The sequence below is a fragment of the Chelon labrosus genome (genome assembly GCF_963514085.1).
Source record: "Chelon labrosus genome assembly, chromosome: 5".
Lineage (NCBI taxonomy): Eukaryota > Metazoa > Chordata > Actinopteri > Mugiliformes > Mugilidae > Chelon > Chelon labrosus.
Window position 1 is genome coordinate 718,661 of NC_140341.1, and position 13,504 is coordinate 732,164.

A 13,504-nucleotide genomic window follows, 5' to 3' on the forward strand; every position below is an offset into this window, starting at 1 on the left:
AGAAAAACCAAGTCCACCGCCAAAGTTGGGTGCAACTGAGGTGACCAAGGACAGCGTGTCCTTGGTCTGGGCCAAACCAGAACATGATGGAGGAAGCAGAATTACTAGTTACCTGGTGGAAGCACTGGAGAAAGGCCAGGAGAAGTGGGTTAAGTGTGGTGTGACCAAGTTTGTGCACTTCACTGTGTCTGGTTTACGGGAGAATGCTGAGTACTTCTTCAGAGTCAGAGCTGAGAACCATGCTGGATTCAGTGAAGCAAAGGAAATGGTCACCCCTGTGCTCGTCAAAGACCAGCTTGGTAAGTATCATACTGAACACGTTAATAAGATTCAGAAATATGATTAGTGAAGAATAGGAAGAAAAACAAAAACCAGAATAAGTCAGCTTCTTTTGTTACTGTACTGTAAAATTACACTAAATTTGTCCTGTTGAACGCTCTAATTTCTGCTACAGAATCTCCTGAGATCAACATGAAGGACTTCCCTCACAACACAGTGTATGTCAGAGCCGGTTCAACCCTTAAATGTGAGATCCCACTGACAGGCCGACCTTTGCCCAAAGTCACTCTGTCCAAGGACAATACGCTGCTCAAGTCAACAATGAGGTTCAACTATGAAGTCACCCCTGACAGTATCAAGATCATTCTGCGTGAGAGCATTGCTGGAGACTCGGGACGTTATGATATCACTGCCTCCAACTCCGGTGGAACCACCAAGTCATTCGTAAATATTGTGGTACTGGACCGTCCCAGCGCTCCGCTTGGACCTGTGGAGCTGTTTGACATCACAGAAGACAGCGTCAGTTTGAAGTGGCTCCCACCATCATATGACGGTGGCAGCCCCATCACCAACTACATCATCCAGAAGAGAGAGACAACCACAGCCAACTGGATGGACATCTCCTCTGCTGTGGCCCGTTGCACCATGAAGATCATGAAGCTGACGACTGGCCGCGAATACCAGTTCAGAATCAGGGCGGAGAACAGATATGGAATCAGTGAACACATTGACTCACCAACTGTCAGTGTCAGCCTGCCCTACAGTAAGCAGTCCTTGTTTTGCTTCTGTCTTTTATCTTCACGTTTTATTTTTCTTCTCAGTTTTTCACAGTAGACATGTCAACAGCCTTAAACTCTGACTCTTATTTACCAGCTATTCCGGATGCTCCATCAACTCCCGAAATCACTGCTGTAACCAGGGAGACCATCACTGTAGCCTGGAAAGAGCCCAAGTCAGATGGAGGCAGCCATGTGTTTGGCTACCATCTCGAGATGAAAGACAGGAACAGCATCCTTTGGCAGAGAGTTAACAAAATGGTGATCCGTGCAACACACTACAAGGTCACCAACATAAACGCTGGACTTATTTATGAGTTCAAGGTGGCAGCAGAGAACGCTGCTGGAATCAGTGCTTTCAGCAAGATTTCTGATGCAGTGTTGGCTATTGACGCCTGTGGTGAGTGAAAAGTCGAACACTAACCTATTAATAGTTTGGTAAATCACATTTTAGTAAAGCAGGTATTTAATTACTTCTCACTGTCTGTTCCTACAGAGCCCCCCATCAACTTGCGCATCAGTGACATCACCAAGAACTCTGTTAGCCTGGCCTGGCAGAAGCCCAACTATGATGGTGGATCTCCAGTCACTGGTTACATCATTGAAAAGAGAGAAGGTGTTAGTACCAGGTGGTACAAGGCCAACCTCACCAATGTCACAGACACCCGCTACACTGTGACCGGCTTAACCCAGGACGAGACCTACGAGTTCAGAGTCATGGCCAAGAATGCAGTTGGCTCTGTGAGCAACCCATCGATGACTGCTGGACCAGCTACATGTGTGGACACCTATGGTAGGTCTTTTTTATGCCTTTGGGTTTGTTCTCGAAACAGTGCGCCCTCCACTCATAACAATGATCTTTGCTTTTATTTTATTGTTTTCAATGTAAGAGTTGATCCCTCGTTTGTGTCTACATCCTAAGAAATGTGGACATTAATCCACCCATCTGTTCTGTTTTATTATCCAGGTGCCCCAGAAATTGAAGTACCTCAAGAGTACCTCAGTGAGGTCAAGCAAAAGGCTGGCTCTGACGTGGAGCTCAAATTCAATATCATAGCCAAACCTGCTCCAACTATTGAGTGGTTTAAGGATGGCAGAGAGCTTGAGCCAACCGCCCAGCTGACTTTCAAACACACATTCGAGTCCACCAGTTTGTTCCTGAGGGAAACCACTCGTCTGAACTCTGGAACCTATGAGGTCAAGGTTAAGAACTCCCTGGGATCTGCTTGTGCCATTGTCCGGCTGCTCATTCAAGGTACCCAGATATTATTCCAAAGATTTGACAGGAATAATTGCTTTAATATGTATCTTACATACAGATTAGACGCTGATGTACATGAATGTGTCTCTTCTCCAACTAGACAAGCCCGGTCCCCCTGCTGGAGAGATTCAGTTTAAGAAGGTGACAGCTGACAACGTCACCATTATGTGGTCTCCGCCTTCTGATGAGGGTGGTGCCATGGTAACTCATTACATAGTAGAAAAGAGAGAGACCAGCAGAGTAATGTGGTCCATTGTGTCTGAAAAACTTGTCGACTGCATCATCAACGTGCCCAGACTCATCCAGGGTAACGAGTACATCTTCAGAGTTCGTGGAGTAAACAAGTACGGTGTTGGAGACCCACTGGAGAGTGAGCCTGTAATCGCCAAGAATGCATTTGGTGAGCAGATAAGATTAGCTCACTGTCAATCACACCCATCATATATTATTTATTCTTCAGAAAGTACTGAAATATCGAAACAATTAGTAAAGTGCATATTTGAATCTAACTTGATCATTTTAAATTTATAGTTCCTCCTAGCGAACCCTCCAAGCCTAAGGTCAGCATGATCACCAAGTCCACCATGACGGTTATCTGGGAAAGACCAGCTTTGGATGGAGGCAGCGACATTAATGGCTACTACCTGGAGAAAAGGGAGAAGAAGAGTCTGCAGTGGTTCAAGGTTTCTTTACTCATCTAGCTTTTAAAATTTTGTGTTTTAAGTATCCAGGAAGTAGGCCTAATGACGGGCATGTGTGACCATCTCAATATCCATGTTTTGTCTAGGTTGTGAAGGGCACCATTAGAGACACACGGCAGAAAGTCACCAACTTAGTGGAGAACAACGAGTACCAGTACAGAGTTTGTGCTGTCAACAAGGCAGGGGCAGGAAACTACTCTGAGGCCTCTGACCTCTACAAGGCCTACGACCCCATTGGTATGTCTTACATTTTCACATAGCATCACCATGCCAGCGCTCTAGGAATATATTCTTATGATTTCTTTATTGTTACTGACTACATTCGTACACTTTTGCCTTTTCCAGATCTGCCAGGTGAACCCTCCAAGCTGCGTGTGGTGGACTCCACAAAGACCTCCATCACCCTTGGCTGGGAGAAGCCGGTCTATGATGGTGGCAGTGAAGTCACACATTACATTTTGGAGCAGATGAACACAGAGGACAAGGAATGGGTGACTATCAACCCACAGGTCAAGGCCTGTGAGTATGTGGTGTCCCACCTCAAACCTGGCACCTACTACTTCTTCAGAGTCTCTGCTGTCAACTGCAAGGGCAAAGGAGAAGAAATCAAAATGTACCAGCCAGTGCAAGCCAAAGATATTTTGGGTACGTATACATGAGGCCTATGATGGAATCTGTGCGTTTCTGATTATAACTGTTATTAATCCTCCACTTACCCTTGTGTCCAACAGAGGAGGCTGACTTGGACTTGGATGTTCCCATGACAACTCAATACACAGCCAGGGCCGGCCGTGATGTCGAAGTGTTTATTCCCCTGAAGGGACGCCCCGCCCCCAATGTCACCTGGCGCCGTGGCGACCGCAACATGGCTGGTGACAACCGCTTTACGATCAACAGCACTGAGAGAGCCACCACTCTTCTCATTCCCAAAGTCACCCGTGATGACTGTGGCAAGTATATACTGGAGATTGAGAACGGCGTGGGAGAACCTAAGATTATCACCGTTTCTCTGAAGGTTCTGGACAGTCCATCCACCTGTCAGAAAATGATGATCAAGAACGTGACAAGAGGAAAGCTCACCCTCAGCTGGGAGGCTCCTCTCATTGATGGTGGTTCACCTGTCACTAATTATATTGTTGAGAAGAAGGCCTCCACCATGAAGGCCTACCAGGTCATCACTGCGGAGTGTTTGAACACAACTTACAAGGTGACCGGCCTGGAGGAGGACATAGCTTACTTCTTCCGTGTGTCTGCTGAAAATGAGTTTGGTGTCGGCGACACATGTGAGACGACTGAGCCTGTCAGAGCAACAGAAACTCCAGGAGCTGTTAAAAACCTGGTGATGGTGGACTCCACAAAGAACTCCGTTACCCTGCAGTGGACCAGACCTGACCATGATGGTGGCAGTCACATCAGTGATTATATCATTGAAAAGAGAACCAAAGAGGATCCCACCTGGACTTTAGGTGCTACATGCAAGCGCTGCACATGTGAGGTGACAGGACTCAAGGAGAACGCTGTCATGGATTTCAGAGTCTTTGCCAAAAATGAGAAAGGCATGAGTGACTTCTCCCAGATTGGTCCAATCACAGTGGTGGACTTTATCATTCCACCTGAAGCAAACCTCAGCGATTACCCCAATGGAGAGCTCGCTGTTCGTATTGGTCAAAACATCCACATTGAGCTCCCCTTCAAGGGCAAACCAAAACCTGCAATCAGCTGGCTGAAAGACAACTTGCCTCTGAAGGAAAGTGATAAGATTCGTTTCAGGACCACTGACAACAAGACTGCAGTTACAGTCAGAGGAGCCAAGAAGGAGCATGCTGGTCAGTACACCTTGGTTCTGGACAACAGAACCATCAAGAACTACTTTGACATCAATGTGATCACTCTGGGACCCCCCTCTGTGCCCGTTGGTCCCGTCCGCTTTGATGAGATCAAGGCTCAGAGTATCATCATCTCCTGGGATGAACCAAAGGAAGATGGAGGTGGTGAGATCACCTGCTACAGTGTGGAGAAACGTGAAACCGCCCAAGCCAATTGGAAGATGGTCTGCTCCAGTGTTGTCAGGACCAGCTTCAAGATTCCCAACCTGGTCAAGGGAACTCAGTACCAGTTCAGAGTTCGTGCAGAGAACAAATATGGAGTCAGTGAACCACTCAACTCCCCAGAGGTTGTTGCCCAGCACCAGTACAAACCTCCAGGCCCCCCAGGAAAACCAGTGGCGTACAACGTCACCAGTGATGGTATGTCAATCAGGTGGGAGGCCCCAGGCTTTGACGGTGGTTCGCCCATTTTAGGTTATCATGTTGAGAAGAAGGACAGGAACAGCCTCTTGTGGCAGAAGGTGAACTCCACCATCATCTCCAACAGAGAGTACAGGATCATTGGTCTCATGGAGGGTCTTGAGTACTCCTTCAGAGTCTATGCTGAGAACAACGCTGGACTCAGTCCTGTTAGTGAACAAAGCAAACATGCACTCGCCATCTCCCCTGTTGGTAAGAACATGCTCATCAGAACTGCACCAATCTCAGCAAAAATAACTTCAGATAACAAGTATCATCCTATTTTTTTATCATATATGTATCTACAGGGCGTGATTGAAAATAAATGGACAATTTGATACTTTTTATGTAATCATTTTTTCCTTCTCACCTTAACTAGATCCACCTGGCACTCCCGTCTGCATCGATGTGACCAGAGATTCAGTCACCCTGCAGTGGGAGATCCCCAAGAGAGACGGTGGCAGCAAAATTGTGGCCTACAGTGTGGAGAGGCGCCAAGGCAGAGGCAAATGGCTGCGATGCAACTTCACTGATATCAGCGAGACACAGTTCACCGTGACTGGTCTGTCTGCTGGAGACAGGTTTGAGTTCAGAGTGATTGCTAGGAATGCTGTTGGCACAGTCAGTCCACCTTCTAATTCGTCTGGATACATCATGACCAAGGATGAGAGCAGTAAGTATTTTTAACTTTTTCTTAAAAGTCAGGTTTTGATAAACAAATTCCTTTGACACACCAAGTTGATTGTGCTGATTCCTCATTTGCTTGCATTCTTTTCATCTCCAGTTGCTCCTGAGATTGAGTGGTCTCCAGACCAAGTGGCCGTCCTGAGGGCCGGAGAGAATGTCAAGCTCAGCTGCAAAATCACTGGACGTCCAGTTCCCCAGGTTGTTTGGTACAAGGACGGCAAAGAGATCGACAAGAGGATAATGATTGACATTGAGATAACCACTGCCATTGGCACCAGCAGTGTGTTCATACGTGATGCTGACAGGAACCACCGTGGAATTTACACCATTGAGGCCAAAAACAGCTCTGGCACAAAGAAAGCTGACGTTAACGTCAGAGTGCAAGGTTAGTAATCAAAATATTTGTTTCTGCTGACAACACTGACATTAATATAAGTTAGAGTTGAACGTTTCACTCCCCATGTCTGAAATATAGTAACTCCACCTTCTGCTTTCCCTCAGATACACCTGGACCTGTTGAGGGTCCTATTCGTTTCACCGGCATCACAGCTGAGAAGTGCACCGTGTGGTGGAACCCGCCGGAGAATGACGGCTGTGCTGCCATCACCCACTACGTGGTGGAGAAGAGGGAGACGTCCAGGATCTCCTGGGCTATGGTCACGTCCAAGTGTGAAGCTTGTTCTTTCAATGCCACCAATCTCATCAAAGGCAACGAGTACCAGTTCAGAATCTCTGCTGTCAACAAGTTTGGTGTCGGCAAACCACTGGACTCTGACCCAGTCATTGCACAGATGCAGTACAGTGAGTAAAGTCTCAGTTACCTTGCCAAGAGTGGCAGCAACACAGTTTTGTCAAGAATTAACATGAAAACATAACATAAAAATGTCACACAGAATCACATTGTTCAGATAAAACTTGTGCTCACAGACAAATAGGACTCAACAAATGTCACTTTTCTTTTTTTGTTGCCTGAATGATCTAATGCACTTAAATAGAAACTGCCTTCACATGTTTGCCTCTCCCTGTCAGCTGTGCCTGATGCCCCCGGTACCCCGGATGCCACGCATGTGACTGGAAACAGCATCACCATGTGCTGGACCAGGCCAAGGTCAGACGGAGGCAATGAGATCAAACACTACATCCTGGAGAGGAGAGAGAAGAAGAGCCTGCGCTGGGTCAAGGTTTCCTCCAAGAGACCCATCACAGAACTAAGGCACCGTGTCACCAACCTTACTGAGGGCAACGAGTACGAGTTCCGTGTCATGGCTGAAAATGGTGCCGGCGTTGGCCCAGCCAGCAGTACCTCCAGGCTCTTCAAATGCAGAGAGCCAACCAGTGCTCCTAGCGCTCCCACTGTGATCAAGGTAGGATTCCAACACAGAATTATACTAGGAGAACCGTTAATGTAAAGGCTGTTTTACTTCAACAGAGCAGACAATGCATATTGGTTTTAGTTTAACTTCTTCTGAACAGATTGAGAAAATCTGTATGAAATTAGAAGGTTGAGAAAAAAGAGCAAATAAAAATCATTGTTTGAACTATGTCGTTCTTGTTGATCAGGTCATTGACTCCACCAAGTCCTCAGTCACCCTGGAATGGACCAAGCCAGTCTTTGATGGTGGCATGGAAATCATTGGCTACAATATCGACATGTGTAAGGCCAGTCTGGAGGAATGGCACAGAGTCAACAGCCAGATCTGTATCCACACCAGGTACACTGCCAAGGGCTTGGTACCTGGCGAGCTCTACAAGTTCAGGGTCAGTGCTGTGAATGGATCGGGAGAGGGCGAAGCCTCTGTGATGCCCAACCCTGTTCAGGCTCTGGACAGACTTACATCTCCTGAAATTGACATTGATGCCAACTTCAAGCAGACTCACATTGTGAAGAACGGAGGCACCGTCTCCCTTCACATTGCTTTCAGAGGAAAGCCAGCTCCTCTTGCCACCTGGTCTAAGGCTGACAGTGAGCTCCCTGTTATGGCTGATGTCAACACCACAGATTCGTTCTCTACTCTCACCATAGAGGGTTGCACTAGGTATGAGGCAGGCAAATACACCCTGTCCCTGGAGAACAACAGTGGCCGCAAGTCCATCACGTTCACTGTAAAAGTGTTGGACACTCCTGGACCTCCAGGAGCCATCTCCTTTAAAGATGTTACCCGTGGAGCCTTGACTGTGATGTGGGATGCCCCTATCAATGACGGTGGATCCCGAATCCACCACTATATTGTGGACAAGCGCGAGGCAAGCCGTCTAGCCTGGCAGGAGGTTAGCACCAAGTGCTCTCGCCAAATGATCAGGGTAACTGGTCTGGATATCGGCGTGCCATACTTGTTCAGAGTGATTGCCGTCAACCAGTACGGCCAGGGAGAACCTCACGAGATGACAGAGCCTATAATTGCCACAGAAGAACCTGCACCACCCAAGAGACTGGACGTTGTCGACACCACCAACTCCACAGCCTCCCTGGTGTGGCTGAAACCCGAGCACGATGGAGGCAGCCGCATCAGAGGCTATATTGTTGAATGCAGAGCAAAGGGCACTGACCGCTGGGTTCTTAGTGGAGAGACAAAGTCCTTGAAGATGCTGGTGGAGGGACTGATTGAGAACACAGAGTATGACTTTAGAGTCAAGGCCAAGAATGATGCTGGAATCAGTGAGCCCCAGGGCACCTTCAGCTCCGTGGTTATCAAGGAGCCCTGCATTGAACCAACTGCTGACCTGAGCAGCATCACCAACCAGCTCATCACCTGCAAGACTTCCAACACCTTTACAATTGACATCCCCATCAGTGGCAGACCTGCACCCAAGGTCACCTGGAAGCTGGAGGAGATGAAGTTGAAGGAGACAGACAGACTTTCCATCAAAACCTCAAAGGAGAGGACCACTCTGGTGGTGAAAGACAGCAAGAGAAGTGACAGCGGCAAGTACTACCTGACCCTGGAGAACGCTGCTGGTGTGAAGACATTCACAGTGACCGTTGTCATTGTCGGCAGACCAAGTCCACCCACAGGCCCTGTGGAGATTTCTGGAGTCTCTTCGGAGTCCTGCTCCCTGGCCTGGTCCGAGCCAGCTGATGATGGCGGCACTGACATCACCAACTACATTGTTGAAAAGCGGGAGTCTGGCTCTGCTTCCTGGCAAGTGGTCAACTCCAGCGTGAAGAGAACCACTATCAAAGTGACTCATCTGACCAAATACATGGAGTACACCTTCAGAGTGTGTGCTGAGAACAAGTTTGGAGTCAGCAAATCCATTGAGTCTGCTCCTGTTGTAATTGAACATCCATTTGGTAAGTTCTGTCCAACAGTTAACATAAATGTAATGTATATTGAGTCACAGACACTTATTCCTATTCAAATTAACATTTCCTTTTTTCACATCTTCCTCTTTTTCAGTTCCTCCAAGTCCTCCAACTCGTCCAGATGTGGTATCCGTGTCCGCCAATGCCATTAACATCAAATGGGATGTGCCATATGCTGATGGCGGCAGCAAGGTCACAGGCTACTGGATTGAGAAGAAGGAGAGGAATACAATCCTGTGGGTGAGGGAGAACAAGCTGCCCTGCCTGGAGTGCCATTACAAGGTGTCCAACCTGATCGAGGGCCTGGAGTACCAGTTCAGGGTGTATGCCATGAACCTTGCCGGACTCAGCAAGGCCAGTGAGGCCTCCAGACCTGTGGTGGCTCTTAATCCTGTTGGTGAGGGAAACATGCAAACATTTATTATGTCAACCAATGACAGAATGACTTAGCATATCAAGTTGTGATTAAAGCTGTGCTACAGTTTTATAATGAAGTCCTTTCTCTTTCTGCTCAGATCCTCCTGGTAAACCTGAGGTGACCGACATCAGCCGCTCCTCTGTGTCTTTGTGCTGGACCGTGCCGTTCAACGACGGTGGCAGTAAGATCATCGGTTACGTGGTGGAGAGGAAAGTCTACAGTACGGACGAGTGGGACGACAACCGTTGGCTCAAGTGCAACTACACCACAATCACAGAGAACTACTTCACGGTCACAAACTTGGGAGAGGGAGAGACCTATGAGTACCGTGTTATTGCCAAGAATGCCGCTGGCGTCCACAGCGCACCCTCTGAGTCCACTGGACCAATCACATGCAAGGACGAATACTGTAAGTTCAAGAACCTCTATTTTCCTGTATATTTTACATGTCCACCTAGTCGGTTATTTAGATTTAGTAATTTCAGAACTATTGCTGCAAGTGGCTGAATCCTTAGCAAAAAAACAAAACTACAGAACTGGCATTTATCAAGTTAATCATTAATCATCTGTTCATTGCTGCAGCTCCTCCCAAAGCTGAGCTTGACAGCAAGCTTATAGGGGAGACTGTCACTGTTGTTGCTGGCTCCGACCTCGTCCTGGATGGTGCTGTCGGTGGTAAACCAGAACCCACGGTGTATTGGTCCAAGGGAGAAAAGATTTTGGAGCTTGGAGAAAAATACTCGCTGACGTACACCTCCACCAGAGCCATGGCTGTCATCAAGAACTGTGACAGATATGACACAGGCAGATACATCCTGACCGTCAAGAACGCCAGTGGAATCAAGACGGCAGCCGTCAGCGTTAAAGTTCTGGGTGAGCAGCTAAAAAAACAAAACAAAAAAAAACACATAATTAAACTGTACGGTGATTTAACTGTTAGGTTTTGGAAGCATGATCTGATTGTCCATTTCTGTCTCTCAGATACTCCTGGACCTCCAGCTGATAAGATTGTGATCAGCAGAGTGACGGAAGAGAAGTGTACAGTATCCTGGAAGATTCCTCTGGAGGATGGTGGCGACTCCGTCACTCATTACATCGTGGAGCGTCGTGAGACCAGCCGCCTCAACTGGGTCATTATGGAGACCGAGTGCAAGACACTGTCATGTGTTAGCTCCAGGCTGATCAAGAACAACGAGTACATCTTCAGAGTTAGAGGAGTCAACAAGTTTGGGCCTGGAGTACCTCTGGAGTCCGATCCGGTCATTGCCAGGAATGCCTACAGTAAGCTGCAACATTTTTCTGACCTTAAATTTGTATTGACAGTCAGATTAAACCATTTTGTCTTGAGAAAGGATGTGGGTTTGTTTTCGTGGCTCTGACCTGTTATTTCCTTTCCAGCCATCCCATCCCAGCCAGGAACGCCAGAGGCCACAGTGGTGGCTAAGGAGCATGTCATCATTGAGTGGCTGAAGCCTGAGAGCGATGGCGGCAGTGAGATCAAAAACTACATTGTGGATAAACGAGAGAAGAGCAGCACCAGGTCTGAACAACTTTTGTGCATTCAACAGATTTTAGTTTCTGAAATGACGATGTTTATCATCTTTTTCTTATGGTATTCTATTGTTTCTTGGACCAGGTGGACTCGTGTGAATAAGACTTACACTATCTACGATACCCGTCTGAAGATCACAGGCCTACTGGAGGGAAGCGAGTACCAGTTCAGAGTTACAGCTGTCAACGCTGCTGGAGACAGCCAGCCAAGCGATGCCTCGCCATACATCCTCTGCAAAGACCCAACATGTAAGAGACCCTTACATCCGTTTAGCCTGGTACCGGGTTTGGCAGAATGATATGTTGCCAGCCTTGGTGACTGGTTTCCCTGGGGAGTTCCATGTGTGAACAACATGGAGGAAATGTCAATCTTCTTCTGGATTGTATAATGATCACAATGGTAGAATGTGATGATGTCCAGGATAAATAAAATGTCCAAAGGCTGAATTGTGTGTACATTGCCTCCTGTAGTGGAGGTAAAAACCCAGTGTGGAACACTTTGGGTTCTTTGGTTATCCAAATGTCCAAATGGAGAGTGGGCCTGGTTCTATTTTTTACTAAATTCCTCTTTAGTTTATCACAAATCAATCAGACATAGTAACAGACACAATGTTAGTGACACTGGGAATCCATTCTCTGTAGTCTGACCAATCCATAGAGACTAGAGTCATGAACATGGACCTGATAGTTCTGGAGCTATTCTTGATTCTGGCTGATCTCAACCTCCTTGCACCCTAGGGCTTAAGAGATTAAAACAATTCCCCAAAACTCCACTAAACATCAAGTTGTGTTCCATTTAATGAAATGGCAAAGCAGATATACAACTGTATTTGTAAATGTATCTGTACTTATCCTTCCCAACCCCAGACACCCCAGCTCCTCCATCAATGCCTCGCATCACCGACACAACCAAACACAGCATCAGCATGACCTGGACCAGGCCCATGTATGACGGCGGCTCAGATGTTACTGGCTATGTGGTGGAGATCCTTGAGGAGGGCACCGAGCAGTGGTACCGTGCCACAGCCAAGGCTATCAAGACTAATGAATATGTGGCCGCTGGCCTGGCAGCCAATAAGAAATATAGATTCAGAGTGGCGGCCATCAACAGCAACGGCACTGGGGAGTTCAGCGAACCCAGTGCTGAGGTCGAGCCACTGGAGAGAATTGGTAAGTCAGATATCACCTTCATCCATCAGTGAAGCAGAGATCTTTATCTGTGTCACAATTCAGCTTTAGACGCCTTTCGCTGCATTATTGGACCCTCACTGTCCTCCATCCTCTCAGAAATGCCGGACCTGGAGCTGGCCGATGATCTGAAGAAAACGGTGTGTCTACGCGCTGGAGGTACCCTGCGTCTGTTTGTGTCCGTTACTGGCCGTCCGGCGCCAGTGGTGGCGTGGAGGAAGACGGGCGTGGAGCTGCAGAGCCGTGGCTACATTGAGACCACCGACAGCTACACTTCACTGATGGTGGAGAAGATTAATCGATATGACTCCGGAAAATATGTTGTAGAAGCAGAGAACCCGTCTGGCAAAAAGACCGCCACCATCCTTGTTAAAGTCTACGGTATGTCATCTCAGTTTCTGAAGATGAAGAGAATCAAACATATTACAGCTTTATTGTAACCCTCCCATTTCTTCTTCAGATACTCCTGGTCCTCCAGGTTCAGTGAAGGTGAAGGACTACACCAAGGAATCAGTTGTAATCATCTGGGACGTCCCAAGCATTGACGGTGGTGCTCATGTCAGCAACTACATTGTGGAGAAGCGTGAAGCCAACATGAAATCTTACAAGACCGTCACCACTGAGTGTAGGAAGACTTTGTTGAGGATCACCGGTTTGGAGGAGGGTGTGCACTACTTCTTCAGGGTCCTGCCAGAGAACATCTATGGTGTCGGAGAGCCCTGTGAGACGACCGAGGCTGTGCTGGTGTGTGAAGTGCCATCAGTGCCCGCGGACCTCCAGATTGTTGACGTCACCAAGTCGACTGTCACTCTAAAATGGGAGAAGCCGTTCTACGATGGTGGCAGCAGATTGACGGGCTACATCATTGAGGCCTGCAAGGTGGGCTCGGACAGGTGGAGCGCTGTGGCGACAGTCAAGGCCTCAGCCTCCCAGCACACCATCCAGTCCCTGACAGAGAACGACCAGTACCTGTTCAGGATCCGAGCCACAAACAGCAGAGGAGTCAGCGAGCCCATGGACATTGTCACTCCTGTCTTAATCCAGGATATCAAGG

At 47.7% G+C, this 13,504-nt stretch overlaps 1 protein-coding gene across 1 annotated transcript in view; it reads left to right on the plus strand.

Moving 5' to 3' along the window:
* Positions 1-13,504, plus strand: part of ttn.2 (titin, tandem duplicate 2) — a gene marked incomplete at its 5' end in the record, with an annotated part of 181,936 nt that overhangs the window by 154,006 nt on the left and 14,426 nt on the right. Inside the window, 24 exons of the mRNA XM_084545176.1 lie at positions 3-299; positions 455-1,042; positions 1,153-1,455; positions 1,552-1,848; positions 2,023-2,310; positions 2,417-2,716; positions 2,848-2,999; positions 3,104-3,254; positions 3,363-3,662; positions 3,749-5,515; positions 5,682-5,975; positions 6,087-6,374; positions 6,491-6,790; positions 7,019-7,353; positions 7,550-9,281; positions 9,388-9,690; positions 9,809-10,120; positions 10,294-10,584; positions 10,693-10,992; positions 11,110-11,251; positions 11,348-11,511; positions 12,130-12,432; positions 12,550-12,831; positions 12,911-13,504. Coding sequence (XP_084401302.1) covers positions 3-299; positions 455-1,042; positions 1,153-1,455; positions 1,552-1,848; positions 2,023-2,310; positions 2,417-2,716; positions 2,848-2,999; positions 3,104-3,254; positions 3,363-3,662; positions 3,749-5,515; positions 5,682-5,975; positions 6,087-6,374; positions 6,491-6,790; positions 7,019-7,353; positions 7,550-9,281; positions 9,388-9,690; positions 9,809-10,120; positions 10,294-10,584; positions 10,693-10,992; positions 11,110-11,251; positions 11,348-11,511; positions 12,130-12,432; positions 12,550-12,831; positions 12,911-13,504 — 10,083 coding nt within the window. The remainder of the gene's footprint in view (positions 1-2; positions 300-454; positions 1,043-1,152; positions 1,456-1,551; positions 1,849-2,022; positions 2,311-2,416; positions 2,717-2,847; positions 3,000-3,103; positions 3,255-3,362; positions 3,663-3,748; positions 5,516-5,681; positions 5,976-6,086; positions 6,375-6,490; positions 6,791-7,018; positions 7,354-7,549; positions 9,282-9,387; positions 9,691-9,808; positions 10,121-10,293; positions 10,585-10,692; positions 10,993-11,109; positions 11,252-11,347; positions 11,512-12,129; positions 12,433-12,549; positions 12,832-12,910) is intronic.